This window comes from Labrus bergylta, chromosome 14 (assembly GCF_963930695.1).
Source record: "Labrus bergylta chromosome 14, fLabBer1.1, whole genome shotgun sequence".
NCBI classification, from domain to species: domain Eukaryota; kingdom Metazoa; phylum Chordata; class Actinopteri; order Labriformes; family Labridae; genus Labrus; species Labrus bergylta.
In genome coordinates, this window is record NC_089208.1 from 13847185 (window position 1) to 13867244 (window position 20060).

The following is a 20060-nucleotide window of genomic DNA, read 5'->3' on the forward strand; positions in this document are numbered from 1 at the left end:
ACTTGATGTAACATTTTTTGGGGGACTGTTTAAACAAGATTTTTCTTTTCTATTCATATAACATTTAAAAAATATATTTTGAGGAATATAAAGGGATTATGTGATTTTTTTCCAGTGAGAAAAACGTGTGTGTTGCCTGTTTACAATATATTTACCTAAAAAAAAGGAAGTTCAGACTTTTCAAAACAATATGGCCACACTATAAATCTTGGTAAGATTAAAACATTTCTATTTTGCAACTTTCTAGAAAACAGATAGCTCTAATACATATAATCATACAGATGGTAACCAGGGGTTAAAGGTCAGTGAGCTGCAGTGAACATAGAGTGATTTAGTTTTATGTGTGCAGGTAGCGTTTAACAGAAAGCGATCAATGTTCGTCAAATCAAATAACCTTTAAGCTTATGTTGTTTTGTGTCTATAATTCTTGTACATAACTGTGATAGATTGACTGGTGATGGGATATCCTACATCGACAGCACTCTCTCTGTCTCACCTGTGTAGACACATAAAAACACCAGAGGACCAATCACAGCGTGAAAACATTGGTCTCACGTCTGAGGAGCAGCTCACTGGTTCATCTCATGATCCGTCTGAGAGCTCGATGGTAGGAAGCAACGAGGCACTTTGAAGTTCTCTACATCGCCGTGATCCTGACTCTGGAACATTTACATCATATTTCTCCTTTGTTAGTTATATCTATGAAGGTAAGTAATATGTCAATTCTTTTATGGCTTTAACCTTGGTTTTAAAAACTTGACCTTCAAATCAGGATTTGTTTTGGTGAAAAAACATCAAAGTCTGTAACTTTGAAACAAATATTTCAACGGAATGGCAATATGTTTTTAAATAACTGAAGATTTTATTTACATAAAATACTGTACACATTTTGCTTTGGTTTATGCACCACCGTCCCTCTTGTCTGAATAATACAGGGTCATAACTCACTTTTTTTCCCATATCAGTGATGAAGTTTTCTCAGAAATCCCTGAATGTTTTCATCACTCTGTCTCTGCTGTGCAGCCCTGCCTCCACTACAGAGCAAGGTGGGTTCTTTTTTTAAGTGGACATGTATGAAGGTTTAAAGGATATGTGAGTTACTTTTTTTTTTTATTGGAGTTGTTTTTGAAATTGTTGAAGACAATTGAAAATACCTGACCTTTACTTTCAGAGCTAGAAGCTTTTTTCTCACAATAAACTGTACGTTATCTTTTAGATTAGGAGAGTGAGACAGCCACTGAGTCTGTTGTAAATAAATCATGAAAATCTCAAACAAACACAGAAATGACACCATAACACCATGCGGCTACGCACGTACATATACGGACTCTGTGTGAGTTATAGACAGAAGATCAAAGCGATCAATGGCTGCCAGTTTAATTGGTGAATATATGTCGTCTATGACTTTTGAATCTCTGTAGACCAGATTTCTCTTTAGTACTAACAAAAAGAAAAAGATAAATATAAGTTAAAGACAAAGGAACCAATTAAAAATTCAAGTAAATAAATCCTCAAAAGTTTTCATCTATCACACAAATACCTGTTTTCTGCTTTTCTCCTTATTGTTCTTACAAACTAAAAAAAACATTGATGAGAGTAATAAATATGAGTTAAATATTAAAAATAGAAATTAAATGACAAAGATAAGTCCTAAACTTTGTGTTTTTTTGTTGTTGGTTAAAACCTTTTGTCTAAATTTCCCACAGAGCAACACTAATGACCAGAGCTGGGTCCCAAGTATCATTGTGTTAGTATATGCTAGTGTAGCTCCAAGCAGACTTTTTAAAACTTGACATCCATGGATTTTTTCTATTTTAGCCTGTGGTGCTTAGCGCTACCTGATTCTGCCTCGAGTGACATCACCTGAGGAAATGTATTAAACTTAGATTAGCTCCCCATGGAGTCTGGAAGAGGTTTAAAAAATATACTTTACATTTGCAGAGCTCAGCAACATCCAAGAAAAATGGGTATAATTCGGCTTAAATTTTGGATTACATCTTTATCCATATGACTTTGAAGTTAGGAAAGATATTTGAATGTGAATTCTTTATGAAAATACAGTATAGTGACAGGTTAAGAGATGTACTAATTAGCCTTCACTGTCTCTTCTTGATGCCAATCAGCTGCTCTTACTGCTGCACGTTAAGGATTTACTGTAAAACAAGGTGCTACATGAATAAAGTTCAGTATTGTGTTGTTTTTTTTTGTTGCTGTCAGGAGCTTTACTCAGTCTCTGGGGGAACGTTGTTAAATTCACCTCTGGGTGCAGCCACTGGAGTTTAAAACCTCAGGTCTCTATCCCGGCCCTGCAGGAGTTCACCGTCTGCCTCAGCCTCAAGTTTGAGGTAATCATGAAAAATGTTGTTTTTGGATTAGCTGTAAGTTACACTCACTTATGAAAGCTACTGTATATGAACTGAATGGTTAAAATGCTTTATTAATTGTGAACATTTCATCAACTTTGACTAGGCGTTGAGTAACTCGACATGGACGGCCTTCATGTACCGTCATCCTGAGGTCCAGTACGCGGAGCTGGGCTTTGGGGGTAAACAGGGCAGGTTAGTGGTCTGGTTGTGTGGAGCAGAGTGGATCACGGATGAGATAGCACTCCAGGTGTCACGGTGGCACTCCCTGTGTCTGACCTGGGCACACACTAAAGACAGACCTGCACTGTACATCGAGGGGAAAGCGATAGAAATGTCACCAGGTAGGTCACATGGAAAGAAGTGTTAAAAGTTCCTGAAATCTGTCATTTATTTTATTACTTTAACTTTTTTTTTTTACACTATGTATGTTTTTCTTATGGCATCTTTTACAATGTGTGTTTTTTAGTGTTTGGTTTAGTGATGCTTTGTTATTCAGGTAAGATTAAGACATATCTGTGAAAGAGGAGCTTTAATATCAAATCTTTTATGCAAGATCTGATTAAATGTAAGATAAAAGTTTGTTTGATCAGACCCAGTTGTATTCTCCTGATAGTATTTTTCGTACCCCAACTAAGAACATCCTCCAGTACAGAGCGTTACAGTGCTCTATTTGTCCAAATGAATAATCTGTTTCAGTGTGTTTAACTCATTTCATTTCATGTAAACTAACAGGAGGCCAAGGATAAGCGTCACTTTAAAAATCTCACTTTAGTCAGCTTATTGGCCAACAAATGGGGACTTACTTTAATGACATGAAAGAAGTACGTATGAATGTGAATTGGTTATCTCATGTCTTTCTTATTTATTGTTGCATATGGACATTATTGAGAAAAGACTGAGAAAAGATCCATAGTTTAGCAGACATCACAGCTAAGATCATTTTACCTTCATTCTAAACTATCTGACCCTCAGTTGACTTCTGCTGCTGTCTTTTCTTTTCTCCTCTTTTCTAGCTCACAGTTCGGACTCTGCTCCCTCTGTTAACCCCTCATGCAGCAAACTGGCCCCCAATGGAACTCTTACTCTGGGTGCGTCACACTACATGGCAGACGGGAATATCAATATTATTCCAATCACTCATCTGTTGGGAAGCTTGTCTCAGTTTCGTCTTTGGGGTCGAGAACAGGAAGTGACATCACCGATATGTACAGAGGGGGACTTAGTGAAGTGGGAACGAGACAACTGGGACACTTGGGCCTGTGCTCCGCTCTCTGATCGCAGCCTGCAGTGTGGTGAGCCGTTCACATTAACTGGACTTACAACTCACTGAGATTTTATCACTGATATAAATGTTCCAATTTTGATAAAGTCTATATTTACTGTACCTACGCACCTACACGCTTTGATAGATGAATATTTTCTACCTCCCACAGTGTTCATACAGAAGTCAATAATTCACCCTAACGTGGTCTGTCAGTTTCATCAAGCGTTTTACAGCTTTTTTCCTGCCTCAGTCTGATGTGTACTTTGTGTCCTTAGCCCTCAAACTAAATATTGACCCCTGTCTTGTTGTCTGTAAAGTAAATACAGGAGCCATACTGAGATCAATAACATCAAGATCTGATAGATGAACCACACAGCCGTCAAAGCTGGTTATTTACCATTCATAAAGCAGGATAATGCAGTCCTTTCTTTCCTCATGTTAACGGTCAAAATTTGAAATAAACCAAACCGTTTTCATTCTAACTTCTTCACTAGGTGAGCGCAAATGATCTGAATAACACACACCTGTATTCTCAGGTTTGACTCTTATCTATTCATATCACTCAAACAATATTACATCCACCCACATCAAACTGAGCAAAGAAAGACAGAACATGTCACTTTGAAGTATTCAACAAAAAGGTCATCAATATTTCAGGCCTGATTAAACGGAGTATTGGGAAATATAATTTACAGTAATATTAAGACATCTGCAGTTGGCTGTTACACTAAAAGAAGAAGTCGTTGTTTCTATATCAACATGACCCTCCTGATCCTTATTGCACCATCAAGTTCTGCTTTCACTGGTTTTTTTTTTGCACACTAACTTTTGGCTTGACACATTTATTTTTAATTTGCCATCGCAATCATTTTTTTTTGTTTTCAAGGCCTGCTTCACATGTAATCACAATGCATTAAGGATTGACTGTAATATTAAATCAAGCTTTAAATACAACAATTCATAAGAATTGATAATTTTATGGGTAAATGTTTCACTTGTTGTCATTTAAAAAAACAAAAAAACATATACATTACCTTCATGCTGTTTTCATTTCTCTTGGGCAGAATGGTCCTTTTACAAAGTGAGACTGATGTTTGCTATTTTCCGCTCTGATGAGAACAAAACGGAGCTCTACAAAGCCAGAGACATCGCACACAAATGGGTAACGTAAAGAAACAGAACAAAAGCAGAGACGGTCTTTGTTCTTTGCGGTGCTTTAAGCTAACACTTCAAAAATGTTTTTTAATCAGAAGTTTATTTTTAGCGTTGTTATAAAACAACTTCAAGTTTGCACATTGATAAAACAACTTTTTAAATACCTATTGATGTATTAAATGCCTGCACCAATGGCAGAGCTGTTGGGATGATATTTTGCACAGTGACTGTAACGCGCTCTGCTGTTTGTTGCTCCTGTAGCTCAGAAAGGTTCTCCCCACCACCATCTATTTACCCAGAGTGTCTGTGTTTGAAGTAACCAGGTATGACAACCCTCACATGAATGCCTGAGAAGTTAACTGTCTTTTTGTGTCACATTAGTTGGACTTATTATCTATTTTTACAGTTCATAACACAAAGAGAGGAACCAATGAGCTCTAAGAACACTATGTCTCCCTGCTGTCCCACGCAGATCCAGTACAGAAGACGGCCGTGTTCAAACCTCACGTGAAGATCAGGTGGTAAGTGAGCACAGTTGAGGTTAATGGATCAACCACACATTTGACTGATATACGGTTTGATTGATCACAAAGGGTTTTCATTAATATGTGCAACACTTGCTCATATTTTCTAAATGATCATTGCTTTTTAAACGCATGTTTTTATTCCACAGGTGCGATGGGCTCCAACTAATGACAGGTACCATGGTTCAGGACTCATTTAATGATTGAGGTTTTATATAATGGTACATATTCTATTAATGGCTGGTTATAAGATATTGAATGCAGACTGATGATATAAAGCAGACTGATACAATGAGAAAGAACCTTAAACCTGTATTCTTTCTAATCTCCAGCAGGGGGGGGCTTAACTGAAAAAAAAAAGTGTGATTCTAAGAAACCACATGAAAAACATCTCGTTCTGTACCATGTACTGTCTAGGGAGTCATTTCAGGTTGTTTTCTTGAGATCTCAACTTCTTACTCTTTTTATCTTGAGACAACAATGCTGGTTTTTCTGTGAGTCAATTTCAGCATATTTTTTGTAGATCTCGACTTTGAAGCTTGATCCAAAGGCACCTGGACTTGGTTGAAGATCTTGAAGACGTTTAACCTCTCCTCTAAACTAACTGGTGGACGGAGCAATAAATCTAAGCCAGCCCTTTGAAGCAAAGCCTTTTGTAGGAGAGGTGAAACGTCAGATCTTCAACCACGTCCAGTTGCCTTTGAAAGAATCAGTCTTTGGTTCATCAGTCATGTCATTTCTCAGTCAGGTAACAAACAAAAACAAGACGTTGAAACCACAGCAAGAGGACACAGTGAGAAATCTCTGTTACCTCTGCAGGTTTCACTGTCTGGTTCATATAAACGTTATCCCTTCGCTGGATGTGGCAGCTGTGCAAAGTGAGATGTCCACAAACCTGAAGATCCCTTACGTCGACCACAGTGGTCGCCTGACACTGCAGGCTGATCCAGACAGCATACAAACCACACCTGTCGGTAGGAAATGCTTCTTAACCTTCCCGATGTGTCTGTCAAGTTTGAAAAAAGTAAACTCTGGTTCAAGTGCATTTTTGTTCTCTGTTTCTAGAAAGTTTAACTGCCACTACTGTCAGTCCTTCTGGTGTTGTGACATCGCCCTCTACAGTCACACCAGCATTATCCAAAACCACCACTAGCTCCACCAGGAGTCCCTTTACCAGTACAGCCACAACCAGCGGCTTCACAGTGGGCCCATCAAGTGTTTCAGGTCAGTCTGAAGTCTGAACACCAGAAGAGTAAAAGCTTGATTTAAAGTTGTTTATTTATCTTCTCCGGATGTCCTTCCCAGAGCTGTACTTTGAGGTTAGGATGAATGTTTCCATAACAGGAGACTATGATCCAGAAGAGATTCTGTCCACATGGGTATGTCTGCCTGAGAAGCTCTACGAGTTACAACAAATAAAGCACAGGTTGGGCTTCAACTGTTTTAATCATGGCCTCTACCTCCCTACAGCTCAACACAAGACTACCTGATGACACGATGATGGTGCTTGCCCTCCAGATGCTCCCCAAAGACCTCAGGTACAGAGTGAATCGAGATGCCACACCGTCAGCTCAACATCTACCTTCAGAATGTATCACACGGTTTCATCGTCATAAACCATCACACCAAACTAATGCTCAAATTCCCAGACATCGTCTGAAACGGGAGTCAAACATCTCCACCTCTGATGAAGTAAGTTTTCACAAAAAGCTTCAAATAAAGCTCTCTTACCCATGCTCAGAAAAATAAATCTTTCTTTTTAGAGACTTTTATGAGCATCTATAAAAGCGGATTGATAGCCACTGATTGCTTTTTGGCTCTGCAGCCTGATTACAGTATAGAACCTCTTTATAGGAAAAGTGAATCATCTAGGAAAGGGATCTTATTTATTGTGTCATGAGTCAGGATAGATTTAGGTGACCAAATGTGAGTTGCACTGATTTCTAATTTTCACCTCCAAAAGGGAGCAGGCGAGCTGTCCACCCTGCCTCCAGACTTTATACTGAGCAAATGCTAATTAACATCCTCTTCCAGTTCAATGACCTACACACACACACATGATATCAATCCACGAGCCGACTGAATGCAAGAAGCCTTTAAGAGTATGTTTAAAAGAAGGTGAACTTTCATTTACATTCAACAACTTTAATTTCCTCTTGAACCAGGACTTTTTATTACGGCCAAAAACTCACATTAAAGAAATGTTTTTCAGGAGTTCAGAGGTTCAATAGATCATCAAATTGTAAAATGTCATCTCACTCAATGGGAAAAAAACAAACTACACAATTAAAATGGTTGGATTCTACAGGATAAATATCCAGATTGTAGATTGTGTTGGTGTTAATCTGAACAGAAATGCAAAACCTGAGATTGATTTAATCCACTTTTTTACTGAGTTGTAAAGTTGTGTTCATCTTTTATTCTTTCCCAGGTATTTGCATACAAAGTTTCAAGGTAGGGATCATGTTCTTCTGCACCATTTCATCTGGATCAGGACAGAATGTTACAGGATCCATGAGGAAAAAACGACATAGAAACACAACAACCCTAACAATAAAACAGAGCCAACAGTGTGCTGCTTATCAAACATATTGACTTAGAGGGAATGCTTATTTGAGAGGGGGCATTATGGTCCAATTAAACTTCTGAATTCATTCATTAGATATATTGATTTAGGGAAACTTTTACTGCAGTAATTAACTCTTCGTTGTTTGCAGAGAGAGCTGTGTTTTCCAGGTGCAGGTATTGACGTCGCTGTCAGACACGCAGGAAATGGAAGAGATAATAAGATCCCTGCTGCTGCCGCCTTATAACAACGGCTCCATCTCCATAGCCACCGAGGACATACAGATAAGCCGCATATGTGAGTAAGGGTCTGCTTCAACCAAAGATCGCAATAGAATACCATTTTAATACGGAGGTGATCTCACTTAATGATTTACATCAAACTCTTTGAAAGACTGATGCTTTCAGACGGATCATCAAGACAATGGTTCAGCTCCTCTTTTTCCGTTTCAGTGATCTTTAACTGTGAGGCACACTCCCACCAGACCAGGAAAGGCCTGTTTCAATGGCCTGCCACTTCAGGAGGCAAAAATGCAGCTCAGCCGTGCCCGAAAAACCCTGGACACTACGCCTCACGACACTGGTGAACATCATAGTGTGACGCTAACCGCAGCCATCACTAGTGATTTACTCGACTGTTAAAATGTAGCAGTCAGCTGTGTTAGAACAAACATCAAATGTGCTGTTGAAATGTTAAATCATTTACCACTGACATTTAAAACATGATGTTGCATTAATTACTTTTTTGGTTGCAGCCCCATTTGTGATTTCCTAATTAAATTGAGGCACTGCCTTTGTGTTTACAAAGAACAAAGTCATGTCTTTCAATTCATAACATTGCCAGGTTTCAATTTGTATTTGATCATCAATGGGCTGGCAGAATTATGATCAGACAAGTTTAAAGGAGCAAAATGTAACTCTGACCTCTAGTGTACAAAATGGGTACTACAGTTCCAAATTAGTTCATTAGAAAACTGCAGAGGCGTTTTTGGTCGGGCAGAATCAGTTATATCGCTGCATCATCTGTTGGTTTGCAGTCTGCTTGGCAAACCGAGGGGCGTCCAACGACCATGCGGGGGTATATTACAAATGCCTCCCTTCTTTTGTCAGAACAAAAACAAACCATTCCGCACCAGAATCAAAACATAGGAGGAGGACATATCGTTGTCAGAGAAGCCAGCATTTAAGCATAGCATGTTTCCTTAATGTCTGATGATATAGTGAGGTCAACTTATTTAATTCCTTCACTAGATATCTTACATATTGCTGCTTTAAATAGTCACAAAATTGTTTAAAAAACTTTAGAGCTAAAATTGTCCATTAAATTGATGCAAAATAGGTCTTAGCCGAGTCAGATAAGAAAGTGTATCTTGAAAAGGAGCAACTATTTATCTCTGATGATTTGACCCAACCTCTACTTTTTAACGTCACTCTTTCTTTTCTGTTAACTTGAAGTAAAACACACACACACACTTCACAAACTAACCTACAAATAATAAATATGCATGTGGAGCAGCTGTGTGTACATCTGGATGATGAATGTATCCTTTTGTTGACATGTGGTACTCCTGGCCTGAAGCCACTTTGTAAATGAAAGTTAATGTACTGTATGAACCTGGTAGCCAACATGAATTTAACACATGGCTGAATATCGGACTGTGTGTTGTTTTATTGGTTGTAGACTCAGCTTGACAATATGAATTGATTGCTGTCCATGAGCTGTAGAAGTCAGGGTTGTAAAATCATTTATCAGGGGCTCGGTGTCATTAATACATTTTAATAGATAGTTGATTTCTATGTAGACTGATAACTGATAAAAGATGCATAGCTTGTAAAACAAATACACATTTCTCTCTCTGTCTCTTTCTCTCTCACCAGTAAACTGTGTCTCAGCACCCAGTGGATGGACCCAGACCTGGAAGACTGTTCTTTAGTGGTGGAAACCATCCCAGACCTGGACCAAGTCAAAGTCACTGGCGGTCTGTTACACAAACCCCCTAAAATAAATACACAATTCTATCTATTAATAGTTAAACTTGTGGGGACTATTTTAAAACAAACCCTTTATTGTCCAAAGCAGTCACCACTGAGATGTGAGTTGTGGAACTATTTCCAGACGCGTGCACCTGGCATTGCAACAAACAAATGTCTGGTACTCTTTTCCAATAGAGTCTTGAATCTGTTTGTTACAGTTCATGCTCAGGGTTCAATAATGCACATACATGTCTCATTCTGTCCAATACATCATAAAGCATAAACTGTAATATCCAAGCCAACCCAACACGGTCAAAAAACTAACTTCCAAAACACACACCTGAATCCAATTACCTGGAGCCTTGGCTTTATGCACAGCATAAGTCAAGACTCCACCCAGTGTTCAGTGTCGGAATTACACTCAAATACAAAATTGGCAGTGTTGTGTTCGGTTTCTTGCAAGGATCAAGAAAACAAGCATTTTGGCTCCTACAAAACTTGTATGGTTTTATATTGAAAGAATATAGAACAATTTCAAAAAGGTCTGAACTGATTTTTCAGATAAGTGTTTATAATTAATTGAGTTGATTGTATGGGATAACGTCTTTAGTGAATGTGAGGAAGATTTGAATGAGCTAAGATGGTTTAAGCTTTCAGTTTGGGTTACAATTAGGTCTGCACAATATAAGAAAAATATGTGATGTGGTATAACATTCTTCAATATTAAAATAAGGATAGAGTGCAATAGATACATTCAAATGAACAGTGCACATTAGCTGTAACTGACAATTTCTTCATGATTTAAACACTACCTGTGTTTGCAACATGTTTCTCCTGATTGATAATTATTCCAAAAAGGCTTTTTTCAAGGGTTTACTGCCCTTTGTCATGTCATGAAGGGAAAATCTCCAAACGGTCTGTTCTTCAGCCCACATTTTCTGAAAATTGGAGGAAAAGACATAGAGAAGGACTTTTTTAAAATAAGTTTCGGGTTTGTAGACAAACTAAGGACACGTATTAGTGTTTAAAAAACATGGTAAAGTGTATTTTGTATAATGTGACCTTTACTATCGTGATGACTTTGCAATTGTTTACATACTTATAATTTTAAATCCTCTAATGACTGCCGCTCTCCAAATTTGAATCTCATTGCATTCACAATGCTGCCCGCTCAATTCCTGTTTTGCTAATTTGAATCCACAAAAAAAAAAAAAAAATGAGTGAAAAGGTCACAGCAGATGCATGTTTTGAAAGAAGTATGGTTTATCCACAGACAATGCCCTGGATGTCGTTGAGATGATTGTGAGCTTACTAAAGAACCACTCCACACTCAACTACAAAGAGCTGGCCACAGTCCTTGACAAGCTGGAGGACATTGTCGACCTCAGCGTGGTCACTCCATGCCTGGGCCAAGTTCTCATCAACATCATCTCAGACATCCTGGAGTCAGACAGCAACCTGTTGCCTTTTACTAACACGTGAGGATGAAAACTGGAAAGTCAATCTGATTCCATAAATCTACTTCTCAGTGTGTTAACCCTGCTTCATCCTTTCTCCTCAGCATTTTAAATATCACAGAAGCAGTAGGAGACAATATTGTGGGCTACGATGGCTCCTCCACCCTGGTTGCTCCAGGCATAGCGGTCTCAGTGGTGGATGTGGTTCCTGGACTGTCTGGCAGTTTGTCATTTGGGGTGTCATCGTACCGTGCAGGCGCAAAGCCGGAGGTTTGTAAACTACCAAAAACATCTGACAAATATCTCCTCTGTCTGTGTGAGAAACACAAAAAATTTGCATCACTACTTAACTCGTTTCTTCATATTCTGTTTGCATAGAGTCTGTACTTAATCTGAAATATGAGTGGTACTGCCCATCAAGTCTGAACTTAAGGCAGAGATAAATGTGTTGCTCTCTATGTTGCAGATTTTCATCAACAGGTATCCTTTTAATGGCACAGTGGCCTTTATCTCCCTGCCGTCTGTCCTTCAGTACAATTTCCCACAGAACAGCTTCAGCCAGAGCCCCCCAAGAGTTACGTTTCAGTTCTTTGGCATCCCAATGCTCTTCAAGGTAACCGTTTTCCCCCCTTAGAATAAATGATTTTTTATAAAAAACTGTATTGCCTTTTAGAATATCATTTTCATGTTGCAGTATTTTGATTATTTCCAGACCAGCCAAAAGGATGCGACCCTTAACACATTTGTGGTGTCAGCCAGTGTGACCAATGCCAGCTCTCCAATCAAAGACTTAGCTGACGATGTGGAAGTCACACTCCAACATCTAATACCCAATACAGTAAGATCTACTCTCCTTCAGCAATACAGAGATGCATGTACCACTGTGTATACTGTCTACACACTAAAAGGATTGAATGCGATTGTTATTAACTAAATCATTTTCATCTGTGATCCAGCTTAACAGGGACCTCCAGTGTGTGTACTGGAACTTCAATAAAAACAGTTGGTGCTGGTTTCAATGATAATTATTCTCCCAGTTTTCATTACAGCTGAATAAACGGTGTGATGCTGACTGTCTGTGTCATTATCTATAGATGGACATGGAGGCTGGGATGACTATGGCTGCAGAAAACACAACAGCAGCTCAGACTACACAACATGCCTGTGTGATCACCTCACACACTTTGGAGTTCTTCTGGTATATATATATATGTTTTGTTTTCCCTTGGGGAACATGGTTTGGTGTCAGAGGGACTGCAGCACATTCAAAGGTGTTTGTAATATAAAGGGCAGTGGTAGCCACAGTATTGTTGGTCATAGTAAACACAAAGGGAAGATGACTAACTCACATTTCACCAGAAGAGGGCACACAGAGCACAATATATAAAAACTGTGACTCAAAGTTTGACCATCTAAAAGCCAGTGAGTTTGGCACATTATTCAAGCTCACCACAGACAGTTATTCTGATGTCTAAGTCACGACAGCTGTGAAAGACTTTCAGTTTTATATGCTGAAAATATTTGACCTAGATTTTAACAGCTTCAAATATTTGTACACCTCTTATACCCCCCCACCTAAGTAACACATCTTCTTCCATTATATAACTCGGGCTGAGAGGGTAAGATCATTAAGATGAAAATGCATTCAGCTTTATGACACGTCCTTCTGGCAGTCTGACGGGTGCTACAGTCAGTTGACATTGTGTCCCACAGCCTGTCTTAACAGCATGCGACATGAGCAAGCATCAGCAACACAATCAGCTTGATTCTATTGTTTACTATTGGAGTGTCCAAGCCGCCTGCTGGGCATTTACCCCAACGCCCTCGTTTCTATATTCATCTCTGTCGCTGGCTAAGACAGACGAGGGACGAGGAAGGAGGGGGCTCTACAAGGGACCGGCACTCGCTTGTCTCACTCGACAGAGCTTGAAAACTTGTCATTCAAAGTGGAGATATTGTGGCATTGATTATATCCACATCCGTGATTGAAATGTTGTGCTTTGACTCGTGTCAACAATGAAGAAAAGCTCGTCTCACTCGAGCTGTTTATCAACCAGCTTTTGAGTCGTGATTTGAGTCAATAGCTTGTGAATAAAGCACCACGCTTCTGTTTGCCCGCCACCAATAATAAAAGCACTAGATGTTATACTTGAACAATACTTATATACTTATACCCTGAAATTCACAGAGCAAAGAATGAAATATTTAACGCATGCAGTTTGGACAGCAGGCGTGCGATGGTATACAATGATATCCAACGCTCGCGTGCCGTCAGGACATGGTGTCAGACGTGAAGAGAACTAAAAGGACATAACAGTGATGGAGAAAGCATAAGAATGGAAAAACAAAGTGACCAAGCAAGCTATTGGGCTTGAGTTAACCTGGTCTGGCCGTTGGTTGAGAATGTGAAGTCCACATGAAACTGTAGGGGTGCAGATTCACAAAATAACACCAATCCTTTAAAACACACACGAGAACTAAAAGGTTCAGCCTTTCATAGAATACGAGCTGTTATATCTATTCTTGTACATAACATACTAACGCTGCCTGTGAGAGTAATTTGTGGCACTTTGGGGAATACACAAAGATACACCAATATGCTAATAAATCTATGTCTTTGTGTTAAGGACATCTCCAGGATCCCGTTGGACCCAGCTAATGAGCAGATCTTGACCATTATGACTTATGTCGGCTGTGGAGTCTCATCATTGTTCTTGGGAATCACCGTTCTCACCTACACAGCTTTTGAGTGAGACTTAAGCCACTTTTTTGTTAAATATATATTACTGTTGAAAAATTCAAAAAAATGTGTCTGTCCAAGGCTCGAGTTTGTGGAGAGTATGACTGCTGTTCTCTGGGGTTTTTATAATACCTAGTGACGCAACGTATCACAGTCTATCCATGAATGCATGTCATCCGCAGATTGATGTAAAATGTATTATCCTGAACCGTTTTCACATATGCACTCCTGAAAATGTTTGAAGTTGCTTGTTCAAACAGTCCATGGTTCAAACATGAACCTGACAGAAGGAGCCCGGGGGGGGGGGGGGGGGGGGGGGGGGGGGTGAACATGAACAGCAATCAAGAACATGAAAGAACAGAAAACATTATGACGCATTTTCATTACGTGCATGAAGATCACACCGGTCGAGTATTGTATTGCTGTATTTTCAGATCAGCTCACTTGACTTCACTCCGAAAATGTATTAGGGGGCTAGCAGGTAAAAAAATGTGGGTGTTTTCATTCACACATGCTGATTAGCTGATGGCTGTGTACAACTTCAGAAACTTTATTCTGGAGCTGTAAACCCAGCCAAACAGAGGCGGTCACAGAGCGCTGTGTTAACCTGAAGATATCGTCCTTAATCTCATCCTCCCCATTTGTTGTTTGTCTTAACTGACACTACATGTGCTGCAGGTGCAGCCAGTGACCTTTTAGCAATGTGTATATGGTGACGAGAAATTGAGGATGTGATACATTATTAAGATTGATGGGGATTCATTGTGACAGTATGAGTCATGGCTAGCTATGGTATGGATTAGAAAAGTAAACGAAAAATATTGTTTTTTGTACCGATGTGAAAATGAACCAATCTAGTCCAAACTGTGAGATGAGTGAAGTTATCATTCTGGTCTTCACTGTCTTATATAGAATTATAGATGTATACTCTCTGTGTTGTTTTACCTTTACTTTCCTCCCTGATGTTTATTCTCTGTCTCAGGAAGCTCCGTCGAGACTACCCGTCTCAGATCCTTATCAACCTCTCCCTGGCTCTGCTGGGCTTGAATCTGATGTTTCTGGTGAACTCCTGGCTCTCCTCCTGGGGTCTGTATGGCCTCTGTGTGGCTGCAGCATCCACGCTGCACTACTTCCTGCTGGCGTCTTTCACCTGGATGGGATTAGAGGCCGTCAACATGTATTTTGCCTTGGTCAAAGTCTTTAACGTCTACGTTCCGTCTTATATCCTCAAGTTCTGCGTTCTTGGATGGGGTGAGTTTTGCTTTCGACTCACTGACTGATTTATAGTTGCTTTTACATTTAAACACATCTAAATGTTAAAATAATTGATAAGGGGCCTTTGAAAAAAACATGTTATTTAATTTTTCTTGCATCATTTATTCATTACTTTCAAGGCTATGCAAGGTGTAAAAGTATAAAATCTGTCGCTTCAGGGATTCCTCTGGCGATCTGTGTCCTGGTGCTCGTTGTGAACAGAGAAGCGTACAGCAGTCACCTCTACACTGACGCTCAGTCTAGCCTGCAGCCATTGGACAACTCTGACAGTTTGTGAGTTTCGGGCTTTTGATTTTTTTCAAGCCCCTGGTTTCCATCACAAGATAGGCTGGATGAAATATAAAACGAGTTCGCTTCTATGAATCTGTACAAAGTAATATTACACAATACATTTATGTTTAACTTATTATGGTTCCTCTGTTTGACGTTAACATTCAGAGTTTGATACTTGAAGACCTAATCTCACATGAATCTGCTCTGAGGGAAACTTTCTCTGTGCTCATCTCAACTTTAATCACATACAACAAGACCTTTTGGCATCACAAGTAGCCAATCATGGACAAATATAAAACATTCACAGGCGTAATGCAGAAACCAGAGTCCAGGCTAATGTAAGTGCACTCAAACAGAGGACGAAAGGACATGTTACTGCCTGCAATAAGAGAGTAGAATTAATTTCACTTATCATAAAATACAAAGGCCACTGTTATAAAAATATCTGGGTCTTACAACATATCTGTGGGGAACTCTGAACTCGTTTACATAAATCTAACAACTACATGCAGTATGATCTCTGTTCACTCAGCTGTTGGCTTCAGGACGATGTGACATTCTACGTGTCGGTGGTTGCCTACGCTGTGCTGATCTTTCTCTTCAACATTGCGGTAAATAATTCTAACATTTCATTCATATTTCAACTACAAAACATTGTCCTTCTTTTCTCCACACGATACTTGTTGTAATGTATCTTTCTGTTCTGCTAATCACCTTTTTGATATTTACAGTTGTATTAGAACTTATAGTTAACTTATATTATCAAGACAGCAGTTATTTTAGACAATTTTTGAAATGTACAATAGTACATTAAATACTGTACATCTTCAAATCTGATCATCTGACAAAAGTCTGACCAGGATTTTTCTGTATGGCGTGCACAAGTAGAAATCTCCCTTGGCGTCTAGTTACGTTGAATTTCAGGATTTTGTCCGTGCTACTAAACTCTTAATTTTCTTTTAAATCTCTATTTAGGTTTTTGTGGTTGTTCTGATCCAGATCCGTCACATGCGAGCCAACAGCCCCGCCGGGACCCGCAGAGGACTGCTGCATGACCTGAAGGGAGTTTCCAGTCTCACCTTGTTACTTGGTCTTACATGGACAGTCGGCTTCTTTACCTGGGGACCAGCAAGAATAGTTCTGCTGTACCTTTTCTCTGGCCTTAATTCCTTGCAAGGTTTGTGTTTGTGTCTATAGAACCCATACGTTTGAAAAAAATATATGTTGCAAGTGATAAACAAGTGGATAAGAATAAAAAATGCGAAGGAAATCCTAACACAAAGAGCCTTGAATCTGAATTTGAACCTGAGCCTCACTGATTTTGTATCCTTCATGTAACTTCCTTACATCTTTCTTCTTACAATGAAGACCAGGGATTGAGCTGCTATGTATTTATTGATTGAGTCAAGGTTGGCTTACATTGTATGCAGTTTTCTCAACATCCCACTCCACATTCACATTTCAAAAGAAAACAACATTTAAAGGTAAAAAAATAAAAAATAAAAAATCTAACAGGCTGAATGATGCAACTATTTCACAACTGCCTGTTCTATATTGCTTTTTTTTTTTTTTTTTTTTTTTTTTTTTTAAATCTGAGAGTGATGCAACAAAACCCCTCCACTGTCTGTGACTGGGAGAGAAATGCCTTGCACAAGTGTTAATTAAAAAGCAGAAGAGCGGCTGAGCATGAACAGGGAATATCCTACAGAGTTCACGACCTTATCTCAGTTTTGTTTACATTTCAGGACTCTTCATCTTCCTCTTCCACTGTCTGATGAAGGAAAATGTCAGGAGGCAGTGGAGGATTCATCTCTGCTTTGGACGTTTCCGACTTGAAGAGCACTCAGGTACGACAGCCACGCATGTTATGGTGTGTCCTAATCATGTCACCTAATTTAGTTTTGAAATCTGTTTCTTCAGCGTGTTGTATATTGTGTTAACTGACTCCTACATGTATCATGCGGCAGCGGTTAAAGGCATTAAACGTTAAAATGTAGAAGTAGTTCATCTTTTTCATTGTTGGTCTGCTTTTGAAGGTCATGAAGACGCATAACTTAATATTATGTTTCATAACCAGTTCAAAACCCCTCAGAAGGCTGCAAGTATTAAATTATGTATACTATAAACTTGTTTTTTTGACTGCAAAGTTGCCATTGCAGTTGCAAACTAACTACAGACTTGTGTGCATGGTTATGAAGGGGGCCTGTGTCACACTAGTGATGTTTTTCTCTGATAAATCAGCCGTCTGCAGTGTTTTAACTCCACATTTAGTATCAGCTACGCAGTCAAGATGATGAGATAAATACAAAATACCAGGTACCTTTCACAGCTTTTGTTGATGCAAATTAAGAAACAAAAGTTGAGTACAGCATTTCCAAAAAGCAGCTGCTACCAGGGCACATTTTTGTCTGTACATCAGTCTATTGTCACTCGGTTATGAAAGATGGAGAAACAAAAGTTAAACTGTGAGGTAAATGATAAACAACAAGGGGCTTATTTTCCATTACCTGTGTTGGTTTTGTCCTCCAGAGTGGAGCAACTCAGCATCAGTAGGAGTCATGGCCAAACCCAGATCAGATCCTCCTCGAGCCTCTGTACCATCGGTGCGCTCGGTCAAGTCCAGCTCAACGGACAGCACGTCAGCTTCCTCCGGCTCCAGCCAGAGAGAACTGTCCTGCAAGAGACCCAACCTAGGTAAGGAAGCGAGGGAAGTCACTCTGAAGCGGCTCAAACTGTTACTGAATGCACGTCATATTCATATACTGCTTGTCCTTCAGCGAGCTTGAAAGCCACATAGATGGTAATAAATGTAGATGAATTAAAAGCTCCAATATAAGAAGATTTGAATATTAAATCAAAGCAATTGTGTGAAAATCTTACCTGAGACATTAAAGTCAAGGTTTTGGCTTCAATTAGATTACTACTTCATGAGTTACAAGAAACATCTAAGTAAATCATTTCTTCACTTGTTTGGCTACTTTTGACATTTCACTCTAACTTTATAACTTTGTCCTCTTTTGTTACAACTTAAAGGTCGCAATTAAGAGTGATTTCACTCTGAGGTTCAGCCTCTTTCATATGAGATGGGGATGATCACAGGTGTAGTCAGACATCACAGTCTCTCTGTTTCCAGCATCCCAGAATAGGTCACTGCATACATTAATAGGACTGCTCTGACATTAAATAATTACATAAAAGCCTTAGTAATTGAGCCGGATTAAACAGACACAACCAAAAGGACACTTCTGAGATTCCTTAAAGGTTTCTCTCACCTTCTGACAGTTTAATTTAAGTCCAACCCAAATCTCCAAGGCATATGTATGAGAAGGTGTCTGTTCTTCACACCTTTAAACTGTTCACAGATGTTAAATTATCTTGCAGGCCTTTTCGTAAATTCCCTGGCTCTCCCTCGAGCGCAGATAAGCCCCTCAGGAGCACGAGCTGTGCCTCACCAGCGGGGGACAAACCCGACACCTGGCTGGAGAAATCACCTCCTCAGCTAAGAAGAACAAAGACGGAGCACATAGCACACAGGCAGTCTGCATTCATTTGCATACACAAATCACTGAAAACGTCAGGAAATGCTTTTAAACACAAACAACAGCTTCAGCACATGTTGTACTTCTTAACAAGCCACAGAAATATTTAATCATTGCAGTGTATGCCAGCTTTATTCAATTATCTTATCGTACAATTCTATTGTTTTTTTTTTGGTTGTTGCTAAATATTGAAAAAGAGCCTGCAATTATAAAGACATGAGTAGTTGCATCAATTCCAAGGAGGAGTTGGTTGCCAAGCAACTGGTGAGTGGAGCCATGGTGACAATGAACCATGGTCCCGCACAGTTTGCATGAAAAAAAAAATCTAATAAAAATTTTAAATTTTAGTCTTCCTCTGCTGCTCATTCACTTTGATTGTTAGAAGAAAAAGGTTCACTAAAGCTTAGAATGATTTATTTTACAATGCCTCATCACTCTGTGGAATTATTAGCACGCCATCTTTGAGCTTGCCAAGTTGTGCCAGTAAATTTGCACCTGTGTCGTGATGAACGTGTGATGTACCAAAATAGTCACAATGCCTTTTGAATTCACCACTTAGGTGAAATATAGGTAGAGGTTTTTGCTGGTGTTTTTAAAAATGTCTGTATCATCTGAAACATCTGAACAGTGTAACACCAACCATCACAAAAACCTGGCAATTCAGATCACTTTTTCATTTTTAAATTCAGACTAGCAGAGCTGCTTTTAGTTAGTAGGGTTTTTTTTTTTTAATGGCACAAGTTTAATTATAATGAAAAAAATGAATTAATCCTAATAACAAATTGTGTGTGATGTAATATGAAACAAAAAAAGAAAATAAATTGAGATATTTGAGACAAAAACAATAATTAATGTTTCTATTCACTGTTTGAAATCCTACATGAACAATAACATGTGAAGGGTCCTCATCTTGAATCAAAGTGTGTTA

The 20060-nt window shown here is 39.1% G+C and overlaps 1 protein-coding gene across 2 annotated transcripts; it reads left to right on the plus strand.

Moving 5' to 3' along the window:
* Positions 1–549: 549 nt before the first annotated feature.
* On the plus strand, positions 550–19980 carry LOC109996814 (adhesion G-protein coupled receptor G4). 2 transcript variants are annotated; one of them, XM_065962772.1, is made up of 32 exons: positions 550–707; positions 966–1046; positions 2218–2345; positions 2470–2707; positions 3380–3658; positions 4695–4792; positions 5047–5108; positions 5258–5306; positions 5459–5484; positions 6129–6283; positions 6375–6533; positions 6615–6688; positions 6780–6847; positions 6959–7001; positions 7741–7763; positions 8027–8172; positions 8328–8457; positions 9753–9853; positions 11122–11326; positions 11410–11575; positions 11772–11918; positions 12018–12143; positions 12262–12307; positions 12400–12503; positions 13933–14054; positions 15028–15296; positions 15479–15593; positions 16126–16204; positions 16569–16770; positions 17339–17440; positions 18123–18287; positions 18975–19980. In XM_065962772.1, exons 2-32 carry the CDS (start codon positions 968–970, stop codon positions 19094–19096), a joined length of 3828 nt encoding a protein of 1275 aa, XP_065818844.1. In that variant the 5' UTR covers positions 550–707; positions 966–967; the 3' UTR covers positions 19097–19980. The 2 variants fall into 2 exon arrangements, with proteins under 2 accessions (XP_065818844.1, XP_020506767.2); XM_020651111.3 differs by having other exon boundaries at positions 6780–7001.
* The last annotated feature ends 80 nt before the right edge of the window (positions 19981–20060 follow it).

Bases quoted from the DNA above. Each gene is read 5' to 3' on its own strand.
- LOC109996814 (XM_020651111.3), top strand. From the start codon at position 968: ATGAAGTTTTCTCAGAAATCCCTGAATGTTTTCATCACTCTGTCTCTG. The intron at 4,793-5,046 runs GTAACGTAAAGA...TTGCTCCTGTAG, and splicing joins GAGACATCGCACACAAATGG to CTCAGAAAGGTTCTCCCCAC. The intron at 9,854-11,121 runs GTCTGTTACACA...GTTTATCCACAG, and splicing joins CCAAGTCAAAGTCACTGGCG to ACAATGCCCTGGATGTCGTT.